The sequence below is a fragment of the Clarias gariepinus genome, chromosome 27, assembly GCF_024256425.1.
Source record: "Clarias gariepinus isolate MV-2021 ecotype Netherlands chromosome 27, CGAR_prim_01v2, whole genome shotgun sequence".
Lineage (NCBI taxonomy): Eukaryota > Metazoa > Chordata > Actinopteri > Siluriformes > Clariidae > Clarias > Clarias gariepinus.
The window spans coordinates 10,055,070-10,075,974 of NC_071126.1; the positions used below are offsets into that span (position 1 = coordinate 10,055,070).

At 38.3% G+C, this 20,905-nt stretch overlaps 1 protein-coding gene across 3 annotated transcripts; it reads right to left on the bottom strand.

Annotated features, from left to right (window-relative positions):
* Positions 1-7,574: 7,574 nt before the first annotated feature.
* On the bottom strand, positions 7,575-20,476 carry LOC128514941 (leukocyte elastase inhibitor-like). Of its 3 annotated transcripts, XM_053488857.1 has the most exons (7): positions 20,456-20,476; positions 20,026-20,193; positions 12,128-12,265; positions 10,654-10,771; positions 10,429-10,571; positions 10,165-10,332; positions 7,575-8,493 (listed from the first exon to the last, which is right to left on the bottom strand). In XM_053488857.1, exons 2-7 carry the CDS (start codon positions 20,191-20,193, stop codon positions 8,083-8,085), a joined length of 1,146 nt encoding a protein of 381 aa, XP_053344832.1. In that variant the 5' UTR covers positions 20,456-20,476; the 3' UTR covers positions 7,575-8,082. The 3 variants fall into 3 exon arrangements, with proteins under 3 accessions (XP_053344832.1, XP_053344834.1, XP_053344831.1); XM_053488859.1 differs by lacking the exon at positions 20,456-20,476 and having other exon boundaries at positions 10,513-10,571; positions 20,026-20,440; XM_053488856.1 differs by lacking the exon at positions 20,456-20,476 and having other exon boundaries at positions 20,026-20,440.
* Positions 20,477-20,905: the final 429 nt, after the last annotated feature.

Here is a 20,905-nt window from a genome sequence, read left to right on the forward strand (position 1 = left end):
CAAAAGCTGCTCTGTTGGCCAAAGCGGCTTCTTTAAAAAAGAAACAAGCTTTACAAACAGAAGAGATGAACCTGAAAGCTAGACTGGAGGAATTAGAGCTACAGACGGCAATTGCAATCTCTGATGCAAAATTGAAAGTTTATGAGGTACATGAAAATACTGGTGAATCGACGCAAGAATATTTTCCTTCAAAGCATGCAGTAGATCAAAGGAGGTGGAGACTTAAAAAGGACTATGATGATGAGAACTCTGATGTTCAACCTGCAACCAGGCGAGAACCAAAGCCTGCTGTCAGGCATGTCAGCCCGAATGTTCCAAAACCTGAAGATTCAGAGGATGGTGTGTTTCAAATAATGAAGAGGCAAAACGAGATCACTCAAATGCTGGTAAAGCAACAAAATCTGTCTCAGTTACCCCAAAGAGATGTCCCAATATTCCTCGGTGATCCTCTTAACTTCAGATCGTTTATGCGAGCCTTTGACAATGCCATAGACAGTAAAACTGAGAATGCTAGGGACAAGCTGTTCTATTTGGAGCAATATACCAGTGGGGAACCACAAGACCTGGTAAAGGGTTGTGGGCATATGAGAGCAGAAAGTGGATATAAAGAGGCAAGAAGACTGCTGCAATATCATTATGGTGACGAACTTAAAATTGCTTCAGCGTACATTGAAAAGGCACTAAAATGGCCTCAGATTAAATCAGAGGACGGGAAGATGCTTAATGCATATGCTCTTTTCTTGACTGGATGCCACAACACTATGCAGGAAGTGGACTACATGGCTGAAATGGACAACCCTACTAACATGAGGGTGATCATCTCCAAACTTCCATACAAAATGAAAGAGAGTTGGAGAAATGTTGCTTATGACATTCATGAAAGGTCTGGCAGAAGAGCTAGGTTTTCAGACTTGGTGGAATATATTGATCGTCAAGCCAAAGTAAAGAATGACCCCTTGTTTGGAGACATTCAGGAGCTAACCACTGCAAGTGTTGCTAAGAAAGGCAAAACTCCTGACTGGAAGTACAAAATGGTCAGTCCCAAAGGAAGTAGTTTCGTCACAAGTGTCTGTACGGAGCAGAAGAAACAAGGTGAGAGGAGGAAAGAATCAACACCTCAACGTGACAAAACATCTTGTGTTGCATGCACCTTCTGTCAACAAAAACATGCTTTGAATACATGTCTTAAATTTAAGGAGCAAGCACACAAAGACAAAATTGAGTTTTTGAAAATAAAAGGACTGTGCTTTGGATGTCTTACGCAAGGGCATTTGAGCAAAGACTGTAAGAAAAGACTTACTTGTGAAGAATGTTCCAAGATGCATCCAACTATTTTGCACATTCCGAAGGAGATGAGCTCCAAATCCAGCAGTTGTGATGAGGACAAAATCAAAACGAGCACAGATTCAGTAGACCATGAAACTTGCGGATACACTGGGGCCGGAAACAGTGAATGCATCCTAGCTATAGTCCCAGTGAAGATCAAGTCTAAGAAGTGTGACAAGGTAGTAAAGACTTATGCCTTCATCGACCCAGGAAGCTCTGCGACATTTTGCAATGAGGCGTTAATGAGAGAACTGAACTTGAAAGGCAGAAAGACGGAGATACTTCTTCGTACTATGGGACAAGAAAAACCTGTGCATAGTAACATTCTGTCAGACTTGGAAATCTGCGGCTTAGAATGTGAAGACTACATAGATCTTCCTAGAGTGTTCACCCAGAAAGAGATTCCAGTAAAACAAGAGAATATCCCTCAACAGAAGGAGCTGGAAAAATGGCCTTATCTGGATCAGGTTAAACTTCCTCCTCTCAAGGCAGAAATAGGAGTGCTGATTGGAGCCAATGTGCACAAAGCAATAGAACCATGGCAAGTGATAAATAGTGAAGGAAATGGACCTTATGCTATCAGGACAGCATTAGGATGGATAGTTAATGGGCCTCTACGAACTGACGTGAGCACAGAATCAGACCAGATGAAACCTTTAAGTTTCACTGTGAACAGAATTGCAGTTGCAGCCATTGAAACGCTGTTGGTAGAGCAATTCAATGCAGACTTCCCTGAACGCATGTATAGCGACAAAATGGAAATGTCACAAGAAGACCAGAAATTTATGCAATTTGTTGAGCAGTCAATACAGTATAAAGATGGACATTACTGTATTGGATTACCTTTTAAAACCAATCCTGCCAACCTTCCCAACAACAGATGCATAGCAGAACAAAGAGCTATTAGTCTTAAAAGGAAGCTCAGCAAGAACCCAGAGTTTTATAAAGACTATAAAGCTTTCATGACAGACATAATTGACAAAGGCTATGCCGAAAAAGTGCCTTCAGAGCAATTGGAGTGCCCAAAAAGAGTGTGGTATATTCCACATCACGGAATCTATCACCCGAAAAAGAACAAAATTAGAGTTGTATTTGACTGCACCGCAACTTACCAGAACTACTCACTGAATAGTCAACTAATGCAGGGACCTGACCTAACCAACACTCTCATAGGTGTGCTGAACCGTTTCAGACAAGAACCAGTGGCTGTCATGGCAGACATTGAGTCAATGTTCTACCAAGTACGAGTTCCAGAAATTGATGCAGATCTTTTGAGATTTTTGTGGTGGCCGGAAGGAGATCTTAGTAAACCCACAGCGGAATACAGGATGAAGGTTCACCTGTTCGGAGCGACTTCATCTCCCAGTTGCGCATGCTTTGCATTACGAAAGACTGCAATAGATAGAAAAACGGAGGCGACAACAGAAGTGGCTGATACTATTCTACAAAACTTTTACATGGATGATTGTTTAAAATCTGTAGCTTCTGAGGAGGCGGCAATCAAACTAATCCAAGGTCTAATATCCATGTGCGCTGAAGGTGGATTCCACCTGGCAAAGTGGGTGAGCAATAGCAGAGCAGTCCTGTTATCATTGCCAGAAAAGGAACGAACCAAAGAAGTCAAAAAATTGGATTTTAACAAAAGCAATCTGCCAATCGAAAGAGCTCTGGGAATACAGTGGTGCACCGAAACAGATACATTCAGATTTACCATAAAGGTACAAGAAAGACCTCCTACAAGAAGAGGAATACTTTCGGTAGTGAGCTCCATATATGATCCTCTTGGTCTTGTAGCACCCTGTATACTTCCAGCGAAACTCCTTCTAAGACAGCTGTGTGAAGACAAGTTGGGCTGGGATCATAATATTCCAGAAAAACAAGCCCAAAAATGGTTTGTGTGGCTAAAGGACATAGAACAATTGTCAAGCTTCAGCGTAAGTAGATGCTTTAAACCAGACAACTTTGGACCTACCATGTCTGCTCAATTGCACCATTTCGCAGACGCAAGTGAGAACGGCTATGGTACAGTCTCCTACCTGTTACTCACAAATGAGCGTGGGGAAAAATACTGTTCATTCGTAATGGGCAAATCTAGAGTTGCGCCACTGAAACAGATAACAATGCCTAGAATGGAGTTGACTGCAGCAGTTGTTGCAGTAAAAATGGACATAATGTTAAAACAAGAACTTCAGCTGCAACTTGAAGCCTCTATGTTCTGGACTGATAGCCTTACAGTACTGCAATGCATTGAAAATGAAGCTTCACGGTTTAAAACGTTTGTTGCCAACAGGGTTTCTTTTATCAGAGAAGCTACAGAGCCTTCGCAGTGGAAATATGTTGGCACTTCATTAAACCCAGCGGATATGGCCTCCAGAGGGATCAGAGTGGAAAACTTCTTGAAAAAAGAAAATTGGATTAATGGGCCAGAATTCCTTTGCAAACACGAGAGTAAATGGCCAGTGCGACCAGACCAGGCAGGTAAAGTAGAGGTTGAATTGAAAAAGTCAGCTGTAGTAAATTGTCTTAGTGTTACAGGGAAAGGGAAACCTCTTGATAAGCTAATTGAGTATTTCTCAGAATGGTACAAAGTAAAGAGAGCAGTCGCTTGGATGTTGCGGCTGAAGGAAATATTGCAGCATCTATCCAGCAGGAGACGAGAACTGCAAGCTGCCGTAAGTCAATCTGAAATTGATCCAAACAAACAGCAAGCTCATTTGCAAACTCAAATGTTCAAACTGAAACAGACGCTGACTAAAAAACCTCTTTCAGTTGAAGACATTGAAAATGCTGAGTTAAGTCTAATTCGCTACAGCCAGAGACAGACATTTTCTGATGAGTTTAAGTTATTACAAAGAAGCAGACATGTCAAAAAACGTAGTCCTCTGTACAAACTGGACCCAGTAGTCCAAGATGGCATACTGCGAGTAGGTGGTCGTTTAAATCAGTCTGCGATGCCAGAAACTGCCAAGCACCCAGCAATCCTTGATAAAGGGCAGCACATAACTTCATTGATTCTGCAGGATATCCATAAAAACACAGGACATAGTGGCAGAAATCAGATTCTTTCAAAACTTCGAAGTAAGTTTTGGGTTGCAGCAGCCAACACAGCAATAAGAAAGCTAATTTCTAAATGCACCATGTGTAGAAGGTTACATGCCAAAGTCAGCGATCAGAAAATGGCAGATCTACCAAGAGAACGTCTTCTGCCAGATAATCCTCCGTTTACCCATACAGGAGTGGATTATTTTGGTCCCTTCTTAATCAAACGAGGACGTAGCTTGGTAAAGAGGTATGGAGTGCTCTTTCTTCAATAACTACCTGGACTCCATATTAACATCAATTAACATCAGCTATTATAGCTGAACTGCCTCCCACCCTACACACTGTATAAATGCAGATCATTTACTGCTTTTTGTTTCACCCAAATGAGGATGGGTTCCCTGTTGAGTCTGGTTCCTCTCAAGGTTTCTTCCTCTTACCATCTCAGGGAGTTTTTCCTTGCCACTGTCGCCCTCGGCTTGCTCACCAGGGACAAACTGACCATTTTGATTCATACAAATTCACATTTCATACAAACCTAAATAATTCTTTTGACTATGTAAAGCTGCTTTGCGGCAATGAAAATTGCTAAAAGCGCTATACAAATAAAATTGAATTGAATTGAATTGAATCTTTACATGTTTAACTATAAGAGCAGTTCATATTGAAGTGGCCAACAGCCTTGATACCTCATCGTGCATAAATGCCATACGACGTTTTATCTGCAGAAGAGGGCAGGTGTCTACGATGCGATCGGACAATGGTACAAACTTCATTGGGGCTGAAAGAGAGCTTCAAGAAGCGGTCCAAGACTTGGATGAGTCCAAAATAGCTGAAGACCTTGTCCAAAAAGGAATTAAGTGGATTTTCAATACTCCAGCAGCATCCCATCAAGGTGGAGTATGGGAAAGACAAATACGCACAATTCGAAGGGTTTTGAGCTCTGTGTTAAATCAACAGGGTTTAGATGATGAAGGGCTTTACACTCTTTTGTGTGAGGTTGAAGCCATTATCAATGACCGACCGATTACTAAAGCATCGGATGACCCAAATGACTTGGAACCTTTGACTCCAAATCATCTTTTACTCATGAAAAAACAACCAATCATGCCACCAGGAGTGTTTGTGAAAGAGGACTGCTATTCACGCAGACGATGGAGACAAATTCAATATATGGCAGACCTCTTCTGGTCTAGATGGACTAAGGAATACCTGCCGTTACTGCAGGAACGACAAAAGTGGCAGAAGCTAAAAAGAAATGTGATACCTGGAGACATTGTTCTCATCGTAGATAATTCTGCCCCAAGAAATTCTTGGATGATGGGAAGAATTCTCAAAACCATACCTGATGCTTCTGGTGTTGTCCGTCGTGCCTGCGTTCAGACAAAAACTTGTCAATTGGAAAGACCAGTAACAAAACTCTGCTTATTGCAAGAAGCAGCAGAAGAGTAAGAATTTACATAGGGACTGTAAATATAAATTTCTAGAAAGTGTGGACTTTCCAAAACGATTGTATAAAGAGAATTATGTATGGCTCCATTTAAGTATTTGCATAACATAATTGTTACGCTCTAGGCGTAGACAATTAGGGGCCGGAGTGTTAGAGCCATAAGGAACCAAGTAATTTCTAATATTTTTCTACAGTATTATTTGTATTAAGAATGGCTGTTATTGTTATTTGATATATTTTACATATTCTGTTAATTTTGCATTGCATACTTTGCATAGGTGGATTTAGTCCCATACGTAATACGTATACGTAGGGTCCGGAAAAGAAGAAGGAAGGGGCTTGGTGTTAGACAGTCTTTTGACCGTTCTTTGAAACCATATTTAATTTGAAGCTTGAAGAAGTGTAAATAGTTCTAAAGTTTGATTGTGTTGTATCCTGACAAACGAAAAGTAAACTTTTACAAGACAAGTTTGTGGTTTTACGCGTCAAATCCTTTGTGCCGATCCCCTATAGAAATGGCGGAGAACTGAAACGAGTAGATCGCCATTACAATGCCATACTATATTTTTTATCTGTGTTTAATACTGTGTTTTTGTTCTGTGTTTAATACCAGTGATCTTTGTTGGTAAACAATCCTACCCATCCCTTGAATCTCATTTCTGGTTTTGCTCTTTGGAATGTCATTACTCTTTCAGACCTTGTTGTGTGTGATCCTGCCTGCTCTGGGGACTGTAAGTTTTGGATTGTGTTTTGGATTTGTGCTTTTCTCAGATCTATCCAATAATGAATCCTGCCTGCACTGCTGCCTTTCAGATCTAAATCCACTTTGAATTTGGATTCAAAGTGGCACAGTCACTGAAAAGCTCCATGCTTAATCAACTAGATCAACCAAACTATTATCTGTTCTCACCCTGCTGGACCTGTCAGCTGCTTTTGACATGATGAACCACAAGATTCTATTATCTATTCATACAAGCCTTGAAATCTGTGGAAAAGCGTGGCAATGGTTTGCTTCTTACCTAGAAGATAGATCGTATGAAGTGACCTGGAGGGGATCCACTTCAATTGGTTGTGTATGTAAAACCCCTTAAAAGCAACCTCATTTGTCCTCTTGTCTAATCCAACTACTTAGCATTTAGCATCAGCAGTATACTTTCAGTTCCACTCAAGAAACACATACAGTGACTTTTGTATATGCGTGTAAATGTTTGAGTGTGTTGAGATTTGCTTTAAATGTGATTATTAACCTGCATTGCTCATGACTATGTTGTGTACTTTGTTGTAATTCTACTCTTGACTTGTGTCATTATGTGGTATGTATTAATCTTAATATCTAGTGGATACTTGGATACATATTGTGTTACTATAGTAAAATATGTATAGTACATATTTTTTCTCCTACTATATCCAGAGCAATAGTGGATAATATTCTAATTTACAAAATACAGTATTACCAATTCTATTTTTCTGGGGTTAGTTACTATACAGTACACAACATGAGGATTGTAATTTTTCTTGTCTGCTTGTAAATACAAAATTAAATTAATAAATGGATGAATGCATATTTATTGTGTTAAATAATAAATGTGTCATTGTGTTGATTCAGTGTTGCGAGGCCTGCAATGAACTGGAATCCCATTTAGAATGCGTTCTGTGTTACTGTGTTCTAATTTTGAAAAATAAATTAATATTTTATTGATTAAAAAAAAACAGCAACAATGATTTTAAAAGCAAACTGCAGGTAAAATGATCCTTTATTTCTTGCAGACTGAGTACATAAAATTAATGAGTCATGATCAGCTGTACTTTCTAAAGAGGTTTTAAACTATCAGTTTTTATTTCATCTGTTTTAGTGGGATTACATTTACCTTGGTGAAAAAGATTTAACTATGGTGAAAAAAAGTTTAACAGAATCATTACATCATCAGCATAACAAGGTTTTAGCCAGTTTGAAAAACACACTTGTTGTTTTAGATATAAGTATTTTAATTAAATGGATTATTTTCCTCATAGGTATAATAATGCATTCCTCAGCGCAGCTCAGCAACAAATTGTACCACACTGAGTACTGACATGAACATACATAAACATAATATACACAGGTTAAACCACATTAGAAACTCTGCTCAATTTTCTCCAAAAGTCCAAAAATCCAAATGCACCCTCATTGCCTTTCAAATATATTTCACTAATTATTTGAGCGTAGTGTTCATTTTTATTGATAAAGACTTACAAGCATTGCTTTTTATGGTTTGTACAGTAGATCCCTACTGAGGGCCTCTGAACTTCCCAAAAAAGAGAATGCTTTTAGTTGGGTTGTGTCTGATGAAGAATAGGAAGGGGTGGTCTGCCAGGAAGTGCTTCACTGGTCTACGACACTGTAGAACCATTTCACATATGGCTGCAGCTGCTGCCTCTGTGCCTTCCTCATTAACCTTTACAAAAGCTTTGTGGGTCACCGAAGACACAAAAAGGCCTTCATGGTTGCTCATGCCTGTCAGATCTGCAGCATCCTCCTGAAATAAAGAGCTCATGCCCATTTTACTCAGGATACCCGTCAAAGAGTACTGCTCTTCCAGCTTAAATTTAGGAAATTGGACAACAATATCAGCTGATCTGTCCATCTTCTCTGGATTTGTCCACTCTCTCAGCTTGTCCACTGTAAGTTCACTCTCCAGCTGTTACACAACAAACACGCAGACACTGTCAGGTAATATTTAGACTATGATGGTAAAATTTTAGTGTAATACAATTCCTGGAGAATTTGTGTGTCTGTGTGTGTGTGTCACAGGGCTGCGTTTAGAACACTCATTGCAGCAGTCACTCCCTGTACGACAAACTCTCAGACACAGAAATTATAACCAGCTTTTACTTTATACTCATATTTTGTAAATTGTGTGAATGTGCTAATATTTGCTTCTTGAATTATTTGAGAAAAAGCCTTGTGTGATATTACATTTCATGTATCTATTTCAATAACTCAGGATGATAGTTTTTTTCCCAAAGAGATCCAAAAGCTTAGCTTTGTTGATGTTGTTTTTGGAGAAAATCAGCCAGAGAATAAAATAAATGGATGCATATGACAAAATCAGTTTTTTTTTTCCATTTAAAGGTTATACATCCGAGGAGACAGGGATGAGCATGCATTGGTGAGAGAGATAAAGAGGAAATTTATGCTGAATCATTGTGTGTGGGGGGGGGTGTATATATATATATATATATATATATTTATTTTTTTTTTAAAGTAAATGAATAGCTCTATTCTCTCCAATACCCTCTACAACAACAGTCTTCTATTTCCCTTTGGAAAAACTTTCACAAATTCATCCATGAACTACAGTGTGGGGCGGGGCTTTACATAGGGGTCGGTCAGACAACGGTAATTTGTATTCAGTCTGTTAAATTTAGCGGACGTGGACTCATCGCTGTGCTTCTTGTAACTGAAAAAACGCTGCAGCTTCTTCAAAGTCTTTCCATTCCGTGAACGCTGAAATCCGACACGACACTACGTTAGGCTACGTCTTGACTTATTTGCATACGGACGGTGATTAGATGTTTACTGAGGGCTCAGGGTAAGAGTGTGTGTGTGTGTGTGTGTGTGTGTGTGTGCCCGCGCGCTGCAGCCTGTGAATGAATACACAGCAGAGGGACAGAGATATAAGGAAAATCTACCAAATTTTATTTGAAGGGGCAAGACATTTGCCGTAGAACCGGCCTTGATTCAATGCCTTTTTATTTGCAGAAATATTAGGGCCATTTTGGAGAGATTATTTATTTTTCAGTGACCTGATTTCTAAAAAAAAAAAAAAAGAAAAAAAAAAAGATTTACAATGCGCTTTTCGAGCTGTTCAGCATAACATGTCTTGTTGTCCAATCAGATCAACAACAGAGGTGGGAATCAAGGAAGCAAAGTGGTTTAGCATGGGTACCAAACAGACATTCATAACTTAAAAATGGTGCACTTTGCCCTGAGTTTGAACATTTATTGCAATGCCATTTGAAGACCATTTTGATATAAGTTTTGGGAGGGGTACGTGGTGCAAATTCAACTGCCTCGTCTAGAATCGGAAAAACAGGAATTTGGGGGGAATTGTCAGAAGGATTCCTTGGAGAAGGATGATACTGGATGGAAGAAGGATGGCAGCAGTATGACTAGCATTAATTGTCAAAGTTTTTTGCTTCCAAAAGTTTACCAATAATAGTACGAGTACCCTGAGGGCGGAGTGTCATCCAAGAAAAAAAAAAAAAAAACATGAAATGGAATAGCAAAAATTTTTAAGAGTTCAGTCTGCAAAAGATTTTGATTATCTGTAGATCATTAGAAGGACATAAGATAAAATTTTTAAAACCTTTTGAAGTGTGTCTGAGCTATCCACAGACTCCTTAGGTAAAAGCACCACCATACTGAGTTCCTCATCTAAATATGGCAAATCCAGGACCTGCAGCTTGTACTCATCAATGTAGTTGTAGAGGAATTGCTTCTTCTGGTACATCATCTGCACTTGTTTTGTTTCATTCTTATAATCATAAACAAACAGTATTGAGCAATAACAATACTATTCTATACATTATGAAAAAAAATACTATTATATTAATGTGTTTTTGACTTCCACCTTGTTTATCTTGAAGGGCATATTTTTAGTGTTTCTAATACAAAACACATGCTTCCATCTGCCCATGAAATAAATCGCATTTACCAGGGCAAGTCGAGTCATTTTTGTGATTGTCCCTGGCTGCAAAATGTTTTTGATTTCACCTGAAACCAAAAGAAAGACAACATTTCAACATGGTCTTGTAATACAATTCTTGTAATGTGTCTAAAAATAATTGGTTCTTACCCTCAGTCTTTTCCTCTACCCACTGGTTGATGATCTTCTGTGACTCTTCTGATGATCCAATAAAGTCTACTGCCTGTATGTCAACTCGGTACAACTTTTGAGTAGAGTCCACATATTCCTGAAACAAAAGGCACAACACACCCAGGACACTGGTCATATGAGCAAAAGGTCACTTTGTTGAGAAATCTAAAATATAGAACATTTTGCATTGTTTAGACTTTTGCTCGATATATAATTCCATGTATTATTTCATAGTCTTGATCCCTTAAGTATTGTGTCCCTTGAATGTGTCCAAACATTTGACTGGTTGAGTCTGGCTGGCAGAGACCCGCATCATTACACAAAAGGTCTGCGAGGGGGCAGTTTTTTAGGCCTCCCTTTTGGAGAATACTGTAGCTTTTAAGATCCCAGTAATCTTGGGGAACTGTGGACAGATCCACTGGTTTGGGAAAGACTGGGAAAGGTGGTCAGATCCCCTTTAGACAGCTCTGGGAGCACCGGGAGCCCCAAATAGAGACTGACCTGGTTGACCAGTCGATACTGGGATTATGGAGCTGAAGCCAGGGGAACCCCCCGCATTACATGTAACTCTGAAATCCGTGTCACCAGGAATGACAAGCGCTCGGTGTGTTGCTGTGTGATGGGTCCTGATTTAAATAGTTGCGACTGGGATTGGAGAGGGGAGCAGATCAACTGGTAGGCCTAGTTTCAGAAGAGACTGATGACCCAGAAATGACCCACAAGAGAGTCGTGACCCAGAAATACTATACACACTGAGCTGTATTTGGATCTGCTCAATGCGCTCCGATATCCTACTGTACGTATCTCCGAAAAATGACGAGGTTAGTGCCTGCTTATGTTTCCCAATCACTCCTGCTTGTCCTGTTACTATTTGCTGAATCCTCTCCAAGTCTGCGGGCTCTTGGAGAAGTGCTGACATTCTGTTATGATGTGAAGGGATAGCGCGTGGTGCTAGCGCACCTGGGTATTTTTATACAAAGCCCCGATGCAGGGCATTGGAGGGAAGGTTGTTTGTGTGAGCTGTGGGAGTGATTGTGCACACTTTTGGGAGGCTTTTCCGTTCGGAGATAAGGTGGGCTTAATAATTGAACAAAAGAATCACTAACGGAATAAAAGACAAACATTTAAAATAAATACAAGTAAGAACTCCCCTGTATCCTCGAGACAGGGTTAATCCTTCTCTATTTTTTGTTTATCTTTTCTTTTTTCTTTTTAGTTTATCTCTTTTCTGTTTTCTTTTTACTTATTTTTTAAATTTCATTTTTCTCTTTTCTTTTAATTTTTCTTTTTTCCATTTACACTTTTCTATTTTCTTTTCCCTATCCTGGAGCAATGCTCCTAGCCCTGGTACTACCTAAATGTCAGCACGTTTGTTGCTTTGTGCTGGGGGCTTATATAGACATGCGTTGTAACAAACCAAAAACAAAAAATTAATAGTTTTTGGAAGGCTTACACATAAGAAATTGAAAGTCTTCTCTCCATAAAGCCTGTTGGCCAGTCGAAGGATGTAGGAGGCTTTGGGACTGTTAATAGCGGAGTTGAGCGTCTTGAAGTTGATGTGAACATCAGGAACTGAACTGAAGGACAGAACCTGCAATGATTTAAAACAATTTCTTCACTCCTTGTTAATACATATTAGGCATTAATAATAAAAATATGCACAAAGAACAAAGTTATAAAACATCCTTAAAAAATGTTTGGCGATGTTTGAAGAAAATGTATTACGTAATGTGGTATTATTTCTTCCCTGGTATAATACCCTAGTTATGACAATGCAAAAAAAATAATAATTATGTAGGTGGGCTTGCATAATTTTATCCTGGGCTGCCAGTTGTTATCCCAATAATGAACTTATTGAATATTGAACAAGTAAAAATAATTTATTGTCACATGAAAGGTTCAACATTACTACAAGTATTTCAAAATTAAAAGTGTTTTAGAACACACCAAAATGTTCCAGTAGCCCTTCTTGCAGAACCAGGGTGGATATACCAAAACTCTGAGGTCTGAGGGTGGACTGTCCTAAAAATCTTAAAATCCCCATTTCTACCATTAACAGAATTATAGCTTGATTTAAAGAAAACAACACTTCTTATGCCTTATTAAAGAAAAGTAAAGGGCATTAAAGGAATGTCAATATAGCATTTATAATGTACAGTGGAATCTTGGATTACGAGCATAATTCGTTCCAGCAGCAGGCTCCTATTCCAAAACACTCGTAAACCAAAACCAAATTTTCCCATTAGAAATAATGAAAATTTAAATTATTAATTTCACAGCCCAAAAAATAATGACACTTTATTTTATATATATATATATATATATATATATATATATATACTACCGTTCAAAAATTTGGGGTCACTTGGAAATTTTTTTGTTTTTGTTTAGATTCTACAACAATACTGGGAATTTTAAAACTATAAAATAACACATATGGAATTAGCTAATTACATAACAACAACAAAAACAACAGTTAGTTGTTATTTTAAGACACAGAGGTCAGCCTTTCTGTAATAGTTCTTGCAAGAACAGTATTGTCAAGTGCATTTGCAAAATCTGTCATAGCACCATAATGAAACTGGCTCTCATGAAGACCATCCCAGGAGGGCAAGATCAAAACCTACCTCAATCGCAGACGAGAAGTTGATTTAAAATTATCAGTCTGAAAAATTACCAATTAACAGCACCTCAGATTAGAGGCGTTATTAAGTCTTTACAGAGCATAAGTAGCAGACACATCTCACCATGAATTGTTCAAAGGAGATTGATGCATTTTTTTTGGCGCCTTCAGCATTCCTTTACTATGTAGAAAAAAATAAAAATCAGGAACGATCATGGAGTTAGAAAGTGACCCCAAACTTTTAAACAGTAGTGTATATATATATATATGTACTCAGCAAAAAAAGAAAAGTCCCTTTTTCAGGACTGTGTATTTCAACAATAATGTAAAAATTCAAAATACTTTACAGATCTTCATTGTAAACAGTTTAAACAATGTTTTCCATGCATGCTCAATTAACCATAATCAATTAATTAACATGCACCTGTGGAATGGTCGTTAAGACCTTAACAGCTTACAGAAAGTAGGCATTTAAGGTCACAGTTCTAAAAACGCAGGACACTAAAGAGACTTGTCTACCGACTGTGAAAAACACTTAAAGAAAGATGCCCAGGGTCCCTGCTCATCTGCGTGAACGTGCATTAGGCATGCTGCAGGGAGGCATGAGGACTGCTGATGTGGCTAGGGCAATAAATTGCCATGTCCGCACTCATTGTGAGACGCCTAAGACAGCGCTACAAAGACAGAAAGGACAGCTGATCATCCTCGCAGTGGAAGACCACGTGTAACAACACCTGCACAGGATCGGTACATCCGAATATCACACCTGCGTGACAGGTACAGGATGGCCACAACAACTGCCCGAGTCACACCAGGAACACACAATCCCTCCATCAGTGCTCAGACTGTCCGCAATAGGCAGTCCATGAGGAGGAGATGCACTGCAGTACTTCAAGCAGCTGGTGGCCACACCAGATACTGACTGGTACTTTTGATTTTGAGCCTCCCTTCATTCAGGGACACATTGTGAAACATTTTTAGTTTATGTCTTATGGGGTTGACTCTTTTAGTGTTCATACAAATATTTACACATTAAGTTTACTGAAAGTAAAAACAGTTAAAAGTCAGAGGACGTTTCTTTTTGCTGAGTATATATACAGGGTGGGCCATTTATATGGATACACCTTAATAAAATATGAATGGTTGGTGATATTAACTTCCTGTTTGTGGCACATTAGTATATGTGAGAGGGTAAACATTTCAAGATGGATGGTGACCATGGTGGCCATTTTAAAGTCGGCCATTTTGGATCCATCTTTTGTGTTTTCAATAGGAAGAGGGTCATGTGACACATCAAACCTATTGTGACTTTCACAAGAAAAACAATGGTGTGTTTGGTTTTAACATAACTTTATTCTTTTATGAGTTATTTACAAGTTTCTGACCACTTATAAAATGTGTTCAATATGCTGCCCATTGTGTTGGATTGTCAATGCCACCCTCTTCTCCCACTCTTCACACACTGATAGCAACACCGCAGGAGCACAATGCTAGCAAAGGCTTCCAGTATCCATAGTTTCAGGTCCTGCACATCTCGTATCTTCACAGCATAGACAATTGCCTTCAGATGACCCCAAAGATAAAAGTCTAAGGGGGTCAGATCAGGAGACCTTGGGGGCCATTCAACTGGCCCACGACGACCAATCCACTTTCCATGTAACTGTTCATCTAGGAATGCTTGGACCTGACACCCATAATGTGGTGGTGCACCATCATGCTGAAAAAACTCAGGGAACGTGCCAACTTCAGTAATTTCTCATATCCTGTGGCCTTGAGGTTTCCATTGATGAAGAATGGCCCTACTATCTTTGTACCCCATATACCACATCATACTATTGATTTATTTTGTTCCAACAGTCTTGGAGGGATCTATCCAATGTGGGTTAGTGTCAGACCAATAGCGGTGGTTTTGTTTGTTAACTTCACCTAAATAAAAGTTTGCCTCATCACTGTTCCAATTTTTGTTTTGCCCATTCTGCAAATTCAGTGCGCCAATCTGGGTCATCCTCGTTGAGATGCTGCAGTAGTTGGAGTTTGTAAGAGTGGCATTTGTGAGTAGCTAATATCCGACCGAAGGGATGTTCGACTAATGCCACTCTCCAGTGACATGCGGCGAGTGCTACGCTGTGGGCTCTTGCTAAATGAAGCTAAGACAGCCACTGATGTTTCTTCATTAGTGACAGTTTTCATGCGTCTACATTTTGGCTAATCCAACACTGAACGTGTTTCACGAAACTAAGCAAGCAGTTTGCTAACTGTAGCATGGGAGATGGGTGGTCTCGTAGGGTGTCTTGCATTGAAATCTGCTGCAATGACCCAGTTACTGCGTTCACCAGACATCAACACAATTTCTATCCGCTCCTTACGTGTTAACCTCTGCGACATTTCAATGGCTGTAAACAAAGAGAAACTTGTAAATAACTCATGAAAGAATAAAGTTACGTTAAAACGTAACTGCCGGACACCATTGTTTTTCTTGTGAAATTCCCAATAAGTTTGATGTGTCACATGACCCTCTTCCTATTGAAAAAACTAAAGTTGGATTCAAAATGGCCAACTTCAAAATGGCCACCATGGTCACCACCCATATATGTATTTGTATCCATATAAATGCCCCCCGTGTGTGTGTATATATATATATATATATATATATATATATATATATATATATATACACATACTTTTACTTTACAAAAGGCAGCGTTTTGATCAAAAGGCTGATAAACTGCGTTTATCGATGAAAATAAAAATATAGGCTACTCGCTAGATAAACGCTTCCAATATGACAGCGCGCTCCGATGTGAGCCAATTTATTCTTGTTATAATATAACATATTTTTGCTGTGTAGTTTTTTTTGTGTGCATAAGAATTGCACTTCAATTAATGTTTCATGGTGCTCCAGTCCGCCACCGACCAAGACTTTCAAGACAATCTACCAGGTTTGTTTACTCTCAAAAGAAAGCATAATACAACTGACCCTATAGTAAATAAAAAGAACGGTATAAAAATCTAACTGATTTAATTGGATTTAATTTAAAGGTGCACGCGTGTGTGCAAAAAGACGAAGTACAACAAAGAATACAAAAGTGAATAATTATTAATAAAGTTAGCCTAAAACAATATTGTTTTCATTGCTGAAGCAAACATGATTTTGTTTTACAATATATCTTTTATGATATATTGTGTGTATATGCCATTTAAATATTTACTTAACAATAAATGAATGCAGTTGATTAAACGGCTGATAAACGCGAGCACAGATATGAGCAGATTTATTGATAAAACTGCAGACATACTCTACCAGAAATGCAAAAAACAAATATATAGGCTACTCTCATTGCATATAAAAACAAAAAATGGAAAAAAAAAATGTTTAATGGTACAAAAGGTCTAGGAAGGAAACAGGATTCGGTATTTTACAAAATCTGAATATATTCAGTAAATTTATGACTTCTCAAAGTATTAAATCCAACAATGAAGTCTAATTTAATTGGTAAAATTAAATGTTTTATTTCTATTTATGTTTTGCTGGTGAAATACATTTTAGGCAGAGACGTCTGTTCGGTTGTGTTAATTTGTTTTAAACCCCTCAATTCTTCCAATTCCCCCATCAGCGAAACCGGTTTGATAACTTCACACCTATTGTTAATAAAAGGTGAGAAGAGGGATTACAGTAACTGGGTTTTGTGGGTGTTTACCTCGGAGCGCGCTGTTGCGTTGTATTTAGCGAATAGACTAAAACAAAAACAAAAACATGTTTGCTTCAGCATTGGAAACAATATTGTATTAGGCTAACCTTATTAAAGATTATACACTTTTGTATTCTTTGTGGTACATCATCTTTTTGCACACTAGCATAGGCACGTTATTTTTCAACTTAAACGGGTAAATGAAGTTAAATATACAGAATAAATTAATAATTGTGTTTGCTTTACATTTGAGCACTCATGTGTAAAGAGCTTTTTCGTTGTACAGTGGAACCTCGGATTACGAGCTTGATTCGTTCCGGAAGTGGGCTCGTATTCCAAAACACTCGTAAACCAAATTTAATTTTCCCATAGGAAATAATGGAAACTTAAATTATTCGTTCTACAGCCCAAAAAAATAAATACATAAATATAATTAATACAAAATATAAAGTAAAAATAAAACAAATTAACCTGTACTTTACCTTAAAAAAAAGTAAAATTAAACCCCGACAGATAAGGGTTTTCGTTTGTGCATGCAGAGTGTATGTGTGTAAAATGTGCGCGCGCGCACACACACACACACACACATTAATGGATAGACCGTTTTAAAAACCATTTAAAAATTAGCAAGGAACATTCCTAGTCACACTCACGTGAGCGCATACTAACAGGATCACTGCTGTAAGTAAAACAACAACAACAAAAAACAAATTAAACAGCTCCTCACCTTTGAAAACAATTGCGACAGAGAGAAGTTTACGTGTTTATTTGGCAACCTGAGAGGAGGGGGGCTGAAGGGGGGCTCGCTCGCGTTTACGGCCCCCTTCTCTCAGGTTGCCAAACAAACACACAAACTCTCTGCCTTACACAGACACAAACACACACACTCAACAACAAATTTTTGTTGTTGTTGTTTTACTTTACAGTAGTAATCCCGTTAGTATGCACTCACGCGAGTGTGACTAGCGATGTTCCTTGCTAATTTTTAAACGGTTTTAAAAACGGTCTCTCCGTTAATGTGTGTGTGTGTGTGTGTGCGCGCGCACACGCACATCTCACACACACACACAGCGCGTGTGTGTATTCACCCAGCAGGAGAGACGATTACCTACAATTCTGCTGCAAGAGAGAGAAAAACCGTTGGCTCACTTGTGATGACGTAACGCTCGTTGTTAAAACAAGAAGCGCATGCGTGAAACATGATACTCGGTGCTCGTTAACTAAGACAATGCTCGTTTTTCAAGTAAAAAATTATTAAAAATTGTTGCTCGTCTTGCAAAACACTCGTAAACCACGTTACTCGTAATCCGAGGTTCCACTGTATATACTACCATATCATATATTTGTGTCTAATACTGTTTTATTCATATTTTACATTACATGCAGTTTGTAATTTACTTGCAATTGTACTTGTAAAATGTACCTATGTATCTACGGTATAAGCATATTTAACTACTTCAGCAGTGAATGAGAAATTTGGTCTGGCTTTTAGATAAAGTTTTTATTTGATATTTTATTATTATTATTAATATGATTCTTATTCTCTATATTCTTGGTAAATATAGTCCTTCAGAGCAAGCATTATGTCAGAAGATTCTGCGGAATCTCTTCTCACCTTTTCACGATAGGTGTGAAGTTATCAAACTGTGTGCGCTGTTGGCAAATACTGTGGGTTTTAGATGAATTGACAAGACAGAGCGGACGCCTCTGCCTAAATTTTATTTCCCCAGCAAGTATAAAATAATTAAAAATGAATAATGATAGCAATAAAATCAGACTTAATAGTTGGACTTGATACTTTTCTTTTTATTTACTGTAAAGGAGAGTATGTCTTTGCAGTTTTATCGATATATCTGCACACGCGTTTATCACTTGCAACTCACTTTCACTTTGCAAAAGGCAGTGTTTATTGTTTAGTGTATATTTAAAGCGCATTTACACAATAAAACAATATTGTTTTAGGCTAACTTATCATACATTTTTGTATTCTTCGTCTTTTTGCACACATGCGCAGGGTGCGTTATAATAATAAGAAGAATAAAAACAATACAAATAAATTCTAAGCACTACTACTACTACTACTAATAATAATAATAGTACGGAATAAAGAAAGCGCAGTCAAAGAAGTATCATCATTAAAGGAGAGAAAAAAAAATAAATACATATCAGTATTTACAATTTGAGCTCAACACGTTTATGAGCTCTGTCGCTTGTTGTCAATGGCCGCCTAAGAGAGATAACACATTTTCGGCCTTAGTAGACACACAACACTTCAGATTGAAACATGACTGTCCCCTACAGGTAATGAAGGGCATTTTTACAGCAGCTTGCAAGATTCCTTTTCTCGAAATGTGCGTTCTTAATGGCCAGATCTGAACCTTTGAAGAGAAAATAGGAGGGGTCTGTGTGTGTGTGTGTGTGTGGAAAGGTGTCTAACGACGTGTTCGCGCACACATGCACACAGAAACAAAGAGCAGGCCGAGCCTTGAGTAGAGAAAGAAAATGGATCTTTAACCTCTCTAATAAGACTTGCTTTTGCTTTACATGCGCGCTGTACACACACGATTTTAGACACAAAATAAAATAGGTTTTATGCACACACATGTGGTCACAATGTTATAGTAAACAGTACACGCGTGTACGGATGCTGATTATATCAGTAAGAGACGAGCACTAAGACCGAGCAGGGGAGACTATTACCCACAATTTCGCAGCGCAAGAGAGAGAAAAACCGTTGGCTCAGTTGTGATCACGCTTGGCATCAACAACAAGAAGCGTATGTATGATACAGTACGTGATATTTAGTACTCATAAACCAAGACTTTCAATTTAAAATTCAATAAAAATCTTTGCTCGTCTTGCGGAACACTCGCAAACTGCGTTACTCGCAACGCAAGGTTTCACTGTATTAGAAACGAAACCTTACTTGCTTGCAACATTTAACAAATTCTGGAGCATACATTTTATTATAAAATCATGACTGTCAGTCTATTCCTTGCAACATTATTCTAGCTTTATGTATTTAGGATAAATCTTTACCTGAGCCATTTCCTCAGCAGTCCCTCCTCTGGCTCCTAAGTAGACCATACTGAGTGCGGCGCTGATGCTCAGCGGGGAAATAAACAGGTTTCCATTCGGGCTTTCTGCACTTATGGCCCGGTACAGGTCCAGGGCGAAGGTGCTATTAGCGTGGCTCAAACTCTCCATCTTTGATTAATCCAATTATTAACACATTCAGATTTAAATTGAATTATGAAATATGGCACAGAATACAAAAATCTTTGTTTATTGTAATTTTAAAAAAAACTGAATTAAAAAAGGATTTTCAGAAAAAAGAAAAAAATATGTCAAACCAGCTATCACCCTGCAGTGCTTTCATGCACTAATCTACAAATCTTAAAAGATCTAAACTTCATTATACTCACACTAATCTACAAATCTTAAAAGATCTAAACTTCATTATACTCACATACAAAAGCTCTCTGTGAAAATGCAGCAGTGACACCACTGACTATTTTAAAGTAGTGTGGTAAACGCCCATGTAATAGTGTTTCGGAATGTGAGACGGTAGGAGGTTTCAGATTATTTACAGTAACCGTTTCATTGATTGCTGTTACTGTACATGTACATTTTAAAAATCTGTCCCGACCCCAATAAATCAGGGATATGTGTTTCCCATGTTACATAACCTCAAATAGCAAGAGGATGATTTTTTAACCATGTCAGGGATTTTTTGCCAAGCAAAACAAAATTGTAATAATTAAAATTATTTTAAAAACAAAAAGTTGTAACAGAAAAATAAAGACCAGCCAAATTGGGAACATTTTTGTCTTTTAGGATTCAAATACACAGTTTGGGCGAACCTGTACCCACTGTAGCCTCTCATTCTTGTACATTATCTAATTAATAGACATGGAAG

Coding starts and splice junctions, on each gene's coding strand:
- LOC128514941 (XM_053488857.1), bottom strand. CDS start 20,193: ATGGAGAGTTTGAGCCACGCTAATAGCACCTTCGCCCTGGACCTGTAC. Junction 12,266..20,025: donor CTGCTGAGGAAATGGCTCAG/GTAAAGATTTAT, acceptor AAATCATTGCAG/GTTCTGTCCTTCAGTTCAGT. Junction 10,333..10,428: donor TGCCCTTCAAGATAAACAAG/GTGGAAGTCAAA, acceptor TATGATTATAAG/AATGAAACAAAACAAGTGCA.